Here is an 11,780-nt window from a genome sequence, read left to right on the forward strand (position 1 = left end):
CTCTTAATTTCTGAAACATCACTTATCAAACACGAGGGTTCGGTCAGATCACACTGACAATCAAAGCTTATTAAAAAAGTTAACTGCAGTGTTAACATGAGGACACGTTTTACTTTTAATACAAACACACATGCGTCTCTCGCCAGCAAACTGGGCTGTGAAATAAAACTGTGAAGTAAAAACAGGCGACCGGTCCAAAGAAGACTTTAGTTTATTGTTGGCAGGTGAACAGAACATTCTGACAGAACCGGGTGAACTGTAGTTTCCTTCCTGCGGCTCAGTTTGAGGCCCGCTCAGTAAAACAGCATGAGAAACTAATAAATACAGAAATACATAAATTAACAGTAAACAGAGCAGCTCGGGGCAAAAGAACAAAAAGGCACAAATGGAAACATAAACAGTTTGAGTCTCATCAAAGGGTTCAGACACATTCAGTTAATCAATCAATCAATCAATCAATAATCTGAGGAAACATTTCATCATGGAACAGAAACACAGACAACTTTTAATCATCGGATCAAAAATGGATCAACAGTGTTTCTATTATTTTGTCCACCCCCCACTCACATGCTGAAGGGGTTAAAATCTCATTTTCACACGTGAAGGTTGAAATCAGCTGATCTGAGATCAAGAAGCTAGTTCAAATCCGACCAATCGGATCACTGGGATCACTGAGCACTTCCTGGTTTGGTTCTTTGACACAATGGATGTTTAAAGAGTGTGTGTGTGTGCGTGTGTGCGTGTGTGTGTGCCCATGTGTATGTGAGTGTGTGTGCTGCATTCACTGTCCTCCGTACATTTCACCTCTCCCTCCCTCAGTAAACCTCCTCTGTTCTGTTCTTTACACACATTTCATTGTCTTTATGAAAAATTTCTGCAGATTTTTTCCAATTTTCATAATTTCCTGTTGAACTGAAACTAATTGTTGCCTCACTGCGTTTTAATTCTATTTCTGTTTAACATCCTCAGCCTTCTGGAGACAGTTCAGAGTTGATGATCAGCTTCATGATCACAGAAACTGTGAATCAGTGAAACAGGCATTAACACATCTCAGCTGTCTGTGTGGTTTTGGGGAAACTGATTCAGGATCAGGGTGAATAAAAAGCTGTGATTTAATCTGAACCAGGATCAGTCTCAGCAGACCTCCGTCCGTCTGTGAGGACCTGCTTTAATATGAAAACCAGGCTCTTATTTTGGTGACTTCCTGGAATCGTCTCATTTTCATCAGTAGATGAAAGACTGGAGAAAGAGGCCTGCAGACTGATCCGGGGTCAGAGGTCAGGTGAGGCTGATCTGGGGTCAGAGATCAGGTGAGGCTGATCTGGGGTCAGAGGTCAGGTGGGGCTGATCTGGGGTCAGAGGTCAGGTGGTGGAGCGTTCAGAGCAGCAGGTTGAGGTCGGCCAGCAGAGCATCGACGTCGGCGAGAGGAGCTCTCCAATAATTAAAGGAGGAGAACTCGGAGAGAACGGACTGACGACAGACAGACAGGAAATAGAAAACAATGAGGTCAAACTGTCAGGCAGTCGTCACGTTTCACAGATTAAGTACTGACACCAAACTGTAAACATACTCTGTTACTTCAGCAAGAGGGTGTCAATCAGAAAATGTTAACAAAGGTTTTAACATGACCAGATTTCAAAAGGTGTCTCCAAACCTACAGGGGGCAGCATCACCGCTAACTGCTGCTGCTGCGACTAGCTGCTGCTAGCTTCAGTCAGAACATTCTCACATGTTACTGTGAACTTTATCTGGACCGAACCAGAGGTGACTGGAGACAAACCAGAACTGCCCGGGTGACTCTGGTTCAGTTTGTGTCCAGTCTGAATGAAGTGAGTCTGATGATGAGTAACGAGCAGATTAAACTGATCTGAGTTCAGTCAGAGACACAAACTGGAGTTCAGATGTGGACAGTTGGATTTTTTTGTTTCGTGTCAAAATATTTCCTTTCTTCACATTCATGAGTTCATGTTGTTGACTCATCAGACTCAGTAGTGAACTGAAGCTACAAGCGGTTAGACTCCCTGCCGGAAAAAAAATGTTTTTATGTTTTGGTTTGCTTTTGCTAAAGTTGTGTTGTTATTTTTTTGTCCACGCTGTAACCATGGCAACAGAGCTCTCTGACTGAGTCTATGCTGATGAAGGAAAATAACATTAACTGTTCTAACAGACAGCTGTTTGAACCTGTTCCCCGTCCGCCCCCTCACCTCCTCCTCGTCACTCCTCGGTGTTGACGACTTGTCTTTTCCTTTGATGCTATTGGCCGGCTGGCTGTCAGTCAGACCCAGATCTGCCAGCTCCGACACGTCGAGGGCCGGGATTGGCTGCCTCCAGAAGAGGAACGAGTCATATTGGCTGTTTGACTTCTCCATCGTCTGAGAATGGACCTGAGAGGAACCAGACACAAAGTCCAGTTTACCAGAACAGCAGTCTTTGTTTTCATGTGTAGAACCTTTGTTGGTTTGTGACTTCAGTCTTTGTCCCCTGGAGACAAAACATCATTCTCACAAAGTTCGTCCCAGAACACACAGAATCAGAACTTTTCACGGTTCTGTCCTGCAATTTATCAAAACACTTTGTGAAATACTTTTATTTAACTTGCGGGAATTTGTAAAATCTGATCTCTGATCCTTCAAATGTTCTGACCCGAGAGAAAAACAGGCTGTTAAAACGTGTGTTTTTCCTCTGGAGTCTGGTTCAGTGAAGCTCGCGGTCTGAACGGGCCGAGTCATCCGGGCCTGTGGGGAGGTGACGTGTGTCCAGACTGACAGCAGCTCCGTCTTGTATCAGACTGATTATTGATCACAGTATTTGTGTTATTAGAATTATTTATATTTAAAGTTCTCTATCAAGTTTCACGTCTGTCAGGACAAAATTATTCTTAAATTATTATTCTACTTTTTATTTTCCACCACAAAATCCTTCAGCTCTCCCACGATCAATGAAACTGATCACAAAGGGATCAATGTGACCCTTTGATCACCAAAATATCAAAGAAACTAAAGCGTGTGAAATCTGTAGATTAAAGGTTCAGTCTGTAGATTAAAGGAGTAACCATGGTAACATCTTCATTGACTGAATGAACTAAATAAACACGTGGTGGACCCTGCCACCTCTCTGGCGTCACAGTGTTGTTTGTTTCTTCACTGATGGACACAGTTTGTTTAATGACCTCATTAATACTGTAAATATTAATATTCTGCGTCGTGTCCCTTTAAGACGGTACAAGAAGAGGAAGAATACAGAACCAACGAGTTCATGACACCATGAAACTTTAAACATCAGCTGTTGAGTTCAACATTAAAACATTAGACGATGACGAGACGAGCTCAGTGATGTCACTGTGTCACAACATGATCCAATCACAGCTGTGACCTGATCTCAGTTCAGCTGTTCTGATCCAAACTCAGTTTCATGGAGCTGGAATCTCCACCGGGCCCTGAAAGCCTCCCAGCTCAGAAGTAATCAGAGTAAATTAACAAGAAATCATTAACAATGATTCTTATTCTAATTAAACTCTTATTCTTTTAAACAGTCTCCACTGTTTTAGTTTCAGCTTCTATATTTCTGTCAGGCTGGAATGTAACTAAGTACTTTTACTCAAGTACCGACTCGAGTATATTTAAATGTATCCGGACGGTTCCAGAGCGTCTATAAGAGAAACTGGGTCATCGCGTCACTGCGGACTGAAATAACCCACACTGCAGCACCGAGGAGTCCAGCTGCACCAGACTACATTCACTTTTCTGCTGATTTAATGTTCGACAGGTTTTTATGGCGAGTCAGGCCGCTGGATCCTGAGGCGTTGGCCCGGTGCTGACCCGGTGCTGACCCGGTGCTGGCCCGGTGCTGGCCCGGTGCTGGGGGCCATAATAAATCATTAAAATACAATATGATTTAACGGGTCTCACGGGTCGAGCTGTTCTGCTCGGCCTGTGTCAGGGCGCATTGATCAGTGATCGGGTTGTGTCGAGGCGTTGGCCGCTGCAGCTCGTCTGTCGATGATGAAGCCGAATCAAACCGAATCAAACCCAATTCACCCGCTGAGTCCTGACATCCGTCACAAGCAGAACCAGAACATTCTGATGTGAACATGTTCGCGCTGTTTAAATGTTTGACCGCAGCTTCATCACGGACTCATCATCAAATCATCAAATCATTACATCATCAGATCATTACATCATGACGTCATCAGACCCCCGAGCACAGAATCATTTTTACCTTTTTGTTTGTTTCCAGTGAGAAAATCAGAGACTTGTGATTTTCTTCTTTGTTCTGTTCGGACGCGTCTGTCAGCTGCTGCAGGTTCAATGAGCTCTGCGCCTGCGTCAAGCTCACCTGAATACACACCCCGGCTTCCGCTAAGACCTTTCAGAATAAAAGCCGAGGGGACGCTCGTGTTTTTTCTGTGTCTCCTCAGTTAGAGATGTTTGTTTATTTATCAATAAACTTATAAAAGAATGTTGGATTAAATGATTAAAATTGAAACACTGATGAAATTTAAAGGCTTCGAATCATTATGAACATTATTAGATATAAAGAAGGCATCAAATATTCTATGCTTTTATTTTGCAGGACATGCTCATTTCCTGTGTGTGTGTGTGTCTGGAACACACACACACACAGACACACATCAAACACTTCATCACTTTTACTCGAGTACTGTTCTTCTGAGCTGTAGTGACGTACACAGTAATCTATTACTCTGAGCTGTAGTGACGTACACAGTAATCTATTACTCTGAGCTGTAGTGACCTACACAGTAATCTATTACTCTGAGCTGTAGTGACCTACACAGTAATCAGAGTATCGGTGCCTCAGGTGTGAGGAGGCGTGTCCGTCAGCAGGAGGAGCTGTTGGACTGAACATGAACAGGAAGTGAAGGAGAGAGAAAACATGAAGTTGAAGAGGATGAAGAAGAGGAAGAGGGGGACTTCCTGGTTAGAGCCACACCTCAGAGAGACAGAGAGAGAGAGAGAGAGAGAGAGAGAGAGAGACAGAGAGAGACAGAGAGAGAGAGAGACAGAGAGAGAGAGAGAGAGAGAAGTGAGAGAGAGAGGGAGGGAGGGAGGAGTGAAGCTGCTGTCGGAGCTCTGAGCTCAGTCTTCAGTCTTCAGTCTTCAGTCTTCAGTGTTCGGCCGGCTGCGTCTCCTCTGGTGAGTCTTTTCTTTCACTCTTTATCTCAGCAGGAGGAAAGTTTCAACTCCAGCTGCTGAAATGTTTCAGTTGTCAAAGAGGACAGTTAGTGTGGACAGTTGGTGAGGACAGTTAGAGAGAGGACAATTAGAGAGGACAGTTAGTGAGAGGACAGTTAGAGAGAGGACAGTTAGAGAGAGGACAGTTAGTGTGGACAGTTGGTGAGGACAGTTAGTGAGAGGACAGTTAGTGTGGACAGTTGGTGAGGACAGTTAGTGAGAGGACAGTTAGAGAGAGGACAGTTAGAGAGGACAGTTAGTGAGGACAGTTAGAGAGGACAGTTAGTGAGAGGACAGTTAGTGAGGACAGTTAGAGAGAGGACAGTTAGTGAGAGGACAGTTAGTGTGGACAGTTGGTGAGGACAGTTAGTGAGAGGACAGTTAGAGAGAGGACAGTTAGAGAGGACAGTTAGTGAGGACAGTTAGAGAGGACAGTTAGTGAGAGGACAGTTAGTGAGGACAGTTAGTGAGGACAGTTAGTGAGGACAGAGAATAGAGAATGTCAGAGAATAAGTTGAATGTCTGTGTTCCCAGATCATTGACAAGTTGTCATGAGACATGTTAGCCTAGCCTAGCTTAGCACAAAACAGGAAGTAGTCTCAACCTAACCTTGTCTGAACTTGAGTGAACCACAGGCACGATGCTAACATTAATGAGCTAGCAACAGACCACGTTATGTACATATTATTACGTTTTAGCGATTCAAACTTAAATCGTTCATTTTGTCCCAAAACTACATGTTGACCAGAAGCTAGCAGGAAGCTGTTAGCTCAACATGAGGAGGAGAGAACCTGGCGCCTCTGAAGGAAGAAGCTCTCTGATCATCAAATCACAGTGTGGAGGTCAAAGGTCAGCAGATCTGAGATCAGCAGACTCAGGTGTCGGACTGATTCTGTGGACGAGCGTCAGAGTTTCTGAATCACAAACACGTTAACGTTTGTTCTCGTGGTGCATTCAGGTGCTGCTGGGAAAAGCACAAATGGAAACTCTGGAGTGGGTTCAGAGTTTGAGCGGCGTCTCGGTGGTTTGTGTGTTTAGTTTGGACTTTGGACGCTGCGTGTTGGTGCTGTTAACCCTTCAGCTGCTCTCAGCTGCTGGTCTGGTTTCAGATGCAGGATTCAGTGTTTGGATCAGCAGTGGCCCGGTCACATGCAGCAGCAGCTGATGTGGTACAGAGTGGAGTTTGTCTGGTGTTCTGACTGACGACCCAGTTGTGAATCTGAACCCACTCATGTTGTTTACAGCTGCTGTGAGTCACGTCGACAGGTCAGTTCTGAGTCCAGCACACAAAGTGTGAGGATCCAGAAAACTCATGAAGGTTTCTCAGGATGGTTCTGTGTCCAGTTCTGACTGTTCTGTAGTTCATGTGTCCGGTTAGTTTCTGGATGTTTGTGGTTCCCAGGGCGGGTCAGACTGGTCTGTCCTGGATCAGGACCTCATGTGTTTATCGTCCTTCAAACAGAAACCCGTCTGTCAGTTAAATCACTGCAGAGGTTCTGACTCAGCTCTGTGTGTGTGGACCGGACTGTTGCCATGGTGATGTGAACCTGATGAACCTGCCTGAATCTTTTCTGCAAACTGACATCAACACACACACACACACACACACACACACACACACACACACACACACACACACACACACACACATTACTGGTTGGAGGTTCTTCAGACAGGGGCAGGCTAGCTGTTGCTAAGCTAAGCTAAGCTAACCAGGAGGTGTTGACTGACATCAAGTTTCAGTTTAAAGACGTAACAAGTTTGAAACGTGTCACAGTCAGAAGCTCGATTGTGCTGCAGCTTCCTGCTCACAGTGTGACTCCAGAACACCTCCCTCCAGTCAGAACTGGACCACAGACGGGCTCTGAGCAGCAGAACCCTCTGCTGGAGGTGTGCTGTGAGTTTTATTTTCCGAGCCGTGAAGTCGACCGTTAACTGTCCGATCAATGAAAAGAGCTCATTGTGGAGCTGCTCGCTCTCCTGCAACCCAGTGAGGACAATAGTCTCTCTATCACCCTGACCCGCTCTCTCTCTCTCTCTCTCAGTACTCGAGTATCTGTACGTAGTAATCAGATTACTGGTGGACTGGACTCCTGTTTGTGTCTTGTGTGCTGAACAGGAAGTGGTAAGCTGGAGCAGGAAGCGAGCGCCTGAGTTTAGAAAAGAGGAAGTGAGCGAGTCCAGAAACAGCGAGGGGTCCGTTTGTTATCACCAGGACCCAGGTTTAATCAGAACTGGGTCCATCGACCCATGAACAGGATGTAATATATTAATAATAAATCAGTAAGTAAAAACAAACCAATCAAACTCATTTTGGTTCTGTTGAGTCCATACGGCCCGTCCTGCAGCAGAACCGCACCTGCGTTCAGACGAAAGAGAAGTTACAAGTCCAATTCCTGAACCATCACCTGCAGTTAATCAAAACTGTTAAACTTTATTGTTCCTCTGACCGTCGACGAACTTCATGTTACAGTTCCTCAGTTCAAACCGACAGTCGGACCGTACCATCTGCTGCAGACGGGAGGTTGGTTCAGTCCGTCGTCTCCACACAGTTTTCCTGTTCTTCCTCCTCACACTGACATCATGGGACAAATATTCACACACACACACACACACACACACACACACACACACACACACACACACACACACACACACACTCACACACACACTCCTGGTCATGAGGTTTAGAAGAAGTTGTGTCTGCAGCTCGGAGACAAACGTCTGAATCTTTATTTCACCTTCATGGATCAAATCTAATCAATATGATTGATTCATTCACACAATGATGGAAGGCGCAGACGCAGATAGGAAGGAGCCGTCTGCACCAATCAGACACTGCACACAAACAACACTCCATTTATTTTGTTCCCCGAACTTTATTTAAAACAAAAATGTTTCTGCTGTGTCGTCTCTCCTGATTGGTCGGTTTATAGTCGTCTCTTCTGATTGGTCGGACTGTCATGGTGTTCTGACCCGGATCAGGGCAGGAAGTGTGTTATTAGAGTCACTTGCACTAACAGGAAGTTCTTGTTAATACACAGTTTTTATTGACAGACTGGTTCTGGGTCAGGTTTGTTCGGACCGATCACATCGATCATAAACAAAATGTCTGTGGGCTCAACAGGAAGTCAGAACCCTCGGGCGGTGGAGGTTTACATTCTTCTCCTGCTGATGTGAAGCATGAAGCTACATGTTCCTGAGTCTCCGGCCTCGACACATTCCTTCTTTATCATGTGCTGAAATGTGCTGGATGGACTCCAGCAGACCAGGACCAGAACACACACTGAAAATAGAAATGCAGGAGAGAGTTGAACCCGTTTATATAACCAGGAAGCTCTCTTATCAGCGCCAGGCGGACCTTGACTTTCACTGCGAGACAAAGAATGTGGGCTGGAGGAGGTTTGGATGGAAAAACAGATCCAACTGAGACAATGACAGGAGAGAGGTTCTGTTGAGACACGAGGTTCTGTTGAGACACAAGGTTCTGTTGAGACACGAGGTTCTGTTGAGATCCGGCAGCTTTAAAATGATCCAGTTTAGTAATGAGTGCAGCAGTGACATCATCAGACAGTCCAACATGGAGGAATGTTTCCATCCTGCAGCTTTTAATAACCTGCAGGAACAGACCAGGGTTCTGTGAGTCAGCTAAGCTAACAGGCTAATATGCTTGCTAACTGAACATTAGCAATGGAGTGTTATTTTCCTGTGTTAATGGCTTTTTATTGGATGAGAGTGAACAGAACAAGAGAAAGAGAACATAAAGAGAATCTCTGACAAACAAGTTAATGCTAGCTTGGCTAGCTAGAAAGTTAGCAGTTTGCTCTCCAGCTAGAAAACTACTAGCCCTGTGAATACAGCACCTGAACTCTAGAAACCAAATGTTCTGTGGAGACACACAGATGATGTGCTAACAGACTGAGCTACAGCTAACAGTGAAGCTAACATCTGACTGTGTCAGTCATCAGTCTGTTCACTGTCAGCTCAGGTCAAAGGTCACCTGTCAGTCAGGTGTGTTGTTGTTGTTTGTGCACTGAAATTTGTGAATTTGAGAATTTGTGTTTGTGTTCATCTGGAAACAACCAGAACAAGAACAGAACCTCCAGACCCGCTCTGTAATCTGAACTTTACAAGCCTGAGAGAGAGTGTGTGTGTTTGGACCACACCCAGTGTTTAGTCATGCTTAATGTGTTCACTGTGTCGACATCTCAGAGGTTCGTTCCCACGGAGAGGCTCTCCTCCTCCTCCTCCTCCTCCTGCTGCTCCTCCTCCTGCTGCTCCTCCTCCTCCTCCTCCTCCTCCTCCTCCTGCTGCTCCTCCTCCTCCTCCTGCTCCTCCTCCTGCTGCTCCTCCTCCTCCTCCTCCTCCTGCTCCTCCTCCTCCTCCTGCTGCTCCTCCTCCTCCTCCTCCTCCTCCTGCTGCTCCTCCTCCTCCTCCTCCTCCTCCTCCTGCTCCTCCTCCTGCTGCTCCTCCTCCTCCTCCTCCTCCTGCTCCTCCTCCTCCTCCTCCTCCTCCTCCTCCTCCTCCTCTTCTTCTTCTTCTTCTTGATCTTCTTCTTCTTCTTCTTCTTCTTCTTCTTCTTCTTATTCTTATTCACATATTACTCATTAAAAAATTAATAATTTCACTTTAACCCTTCAAAATAAAATGTGCTGCTGACTCTCCACTGGTTCAGTACTTGTTACCTGACTGATCTCAGTTCAGTTTCATGACTTTAAATCAGACTCACCTGAGGAGTAACCAACTTTGATTTGACCTTTCAGAATAAAAATCAACATTTCAGCTGTCACAGCATGAAAACATCTGTTTCTGTCAGAGCTGCTGATTTAATCATCTGTGAGCTGAAACAAACTTCAGACAAGGAAAAATATTAAATGTATCAAATAAAATCATCAGATTATGTTTTTATTCAGTTCATTTAATGATAATAAAACGTTTGTTTGTTTTCTATCTCCACAGATCGAAGCTGAAGCTCCCACTGGATTCTTCTTCTCTTTTCATCCATTGGTGGATTTTTTGTGGGAATTAAAACATTTCTTGTGTTTCTGAGGATCCAGAGATTTTAATTTGACACTTTGCTCCCGTCTGGTTTGGACTCGACCCTCCTGGAGTCCTTCAGAGGACCGTCTTCAGCCTGAGGTCGGGTTTCTTTGGGCTCCCTGCGTGCTGCTGCCGGTGCACTTCCTGTCTGGATGCCCCAGGACTACCCGCAGGCTGCAGTTCCTCCCTCGGTCTGCAGGGCGGCAGCAGAGAGCGACGGCCGGGCGCTGGACAGACGGAGCGTCGGCATGAGTGACTTCTGGCACAAGATGGGCTGCTGCGTGGTGGCTAAACCCCCGCCGGTGAGAACTGCCCACATGAAACATGTCACACTGATGTTAACGTTGCAGAATGTAAAAAATGGATCAGAACTTTTCAACAGAATGTGAAAGAACGACACGCTTGACGTTCTGATGTCTTCATATTGTGTTGATAAGCATGCTAACCAGCTAGCCCCATGCCAGTGCAAAGCTCCTGTGCTGGTCTGGACTGCTAGCTGCACAGCTAACTGAGCTAACTAGCCTTTGCAGTTAAACAGGTGACATGCTGCCCCTGTTTCAGTACAGGGAGATGAAAGATGAAATAAATACAAACCATTAAACAATTACCCAAAGGTCGGAGGGTGATCAGCAAATCCAAAAGACAAAGTATCGTACCCAGTGCGTGCATACAGTCTCACTCACTGGCTAAATAGGCTTTCCATTTCTGCTTCGTTTTTCACGCCCCTGTTTGTTTTGAGGTTGTTCTTGCATACTGCACCTTTAAATCATCATCAGGGTCTGAAAACACATCGTCCAGCTCTCTGAGTAAATCATTATGTCAGACGACCACGACTCAACATCCATGAACCCCCGAGACACCACAGAAGAAGACGTGCTGATAGTTATCATGATTCTAAGTCTTCTTCAGTGTTGCAGTGACCCGGTGACTGTCGGTACGTTCATGGGAACACTGGAAACAAGTGCAAACAGCTAGTTCGGCTAATTTAATGAAGACTTTTGGACTGAATGGTCACAACCCTGCTGGAAAAACCAGCGTAGACCAGCACCAGCGTAGACCAGCACCAGCGTAGACCAGCACCAGCGTAGACCAGCACCAGCGTAGACCAGCACCAAAACAGCACAGACCAAAACCAGCACCAAAACCCAACATATGCTGGTCTTGCACATGTTGTGTTCTGGTGCTGGTTTTGGTCTGTGCTGTTTTTCCAGCAGGGAAATATAAGCACAGAACTCCTCCGGGCCCGGTCCACAGACAACAAGCTGTGGTTGAGTTCCGGCCACATCAGCAGGTTCTGTGGTCTCATCGGACCGCAGCAGAAACCTGACATGTGTGAAAACTGAATCTCTCAACAGCTGGAAGTTACTCAAGAGGAAACAGCTGGCACCACTTCCTCTTCCTGTTTCAAGGTGAACTCTGACCTCCTGCAGGCCGACGCCCTCTCTGCTGATGGCATCGCCGACATCAGGGAGGAAACTGTTCCGTAATCATGTTGTTGTGTTACAACAAGTTGTCGTCGCTGTGAGAGTGTGTTTATCTGGTCGTTG

At 45.7% G+C, this 11,780-nt stretch overlaps 2 protein-coding genes across 2 annotated transcripts in view; one reads left to right on the forward strand and one right to left on the reverse strand.

Annotated features, from left to right (window-relative positions):
* Positions 1 to 188: 188 nt before the first annotated feature.
* Positions 189 to 4,360, reverse strand: mllt11 (MLLT11 transcription factor 7 cofactor). Its single transcript, XM_037093976.1, has 3 exons — positions 4,220 to 4,360; positions 2,206 to 2,385; positions 189 to 1,471 (listed from the first exon to the last, which is right to left on the reverse strand). Exons 2-3 carry the CDS (start codon positions 2,368 to 2,370, stop codon positions 1,379 to 1,381), a joined length of 258 nt encoding a protein of 85 aa, XP_036949871.1. The 5' UTR covers positions 2,371 to 2,385; positions 4,220 to 4,360; the 3' UTR covers positions 189 to 1,378.
* A 677-nt stretch (positions 4,361 to 5,037) lies between these two features.
* Positions 5,038 to 11,780, forward strand: part of cdc42se1 (CDC42 small effector 1) — a 13,662-nt gene continuing 6,919 nt past the window's right edge. Inside the window, exons 1-2 of the mRNA XM_037093975.1 lie at positions 5,038 to 5,154; positions 10,153 to 10,535. Coding sequence (XP_036949870.1) covers positions 10,386 to 10,535 — 150 coding nt within the window. The 5' untranslated portion in view covers positions 5,038 to 5,154; positions 10,153 to 10,385. The remainder of the gene's footprint in view (positions 5,155 to 10,152; positions 10,536 to 11,780) is intronic.

The sequence above is a fragment of the Acanthopagrus latus genome, chromosome 3 (assembly GCF_904848185.1).
Source record: "Acanthopagrus latus isolate v.2019 chromosome 3, fAcaLat1.1, whole genome shotgun sequence".
NCBI lineage: Eukaryota > Metazoa > Chordata > Actinopteri > Spariformes > Sparidae > Acanthopagrus > Acanthopagrus latus.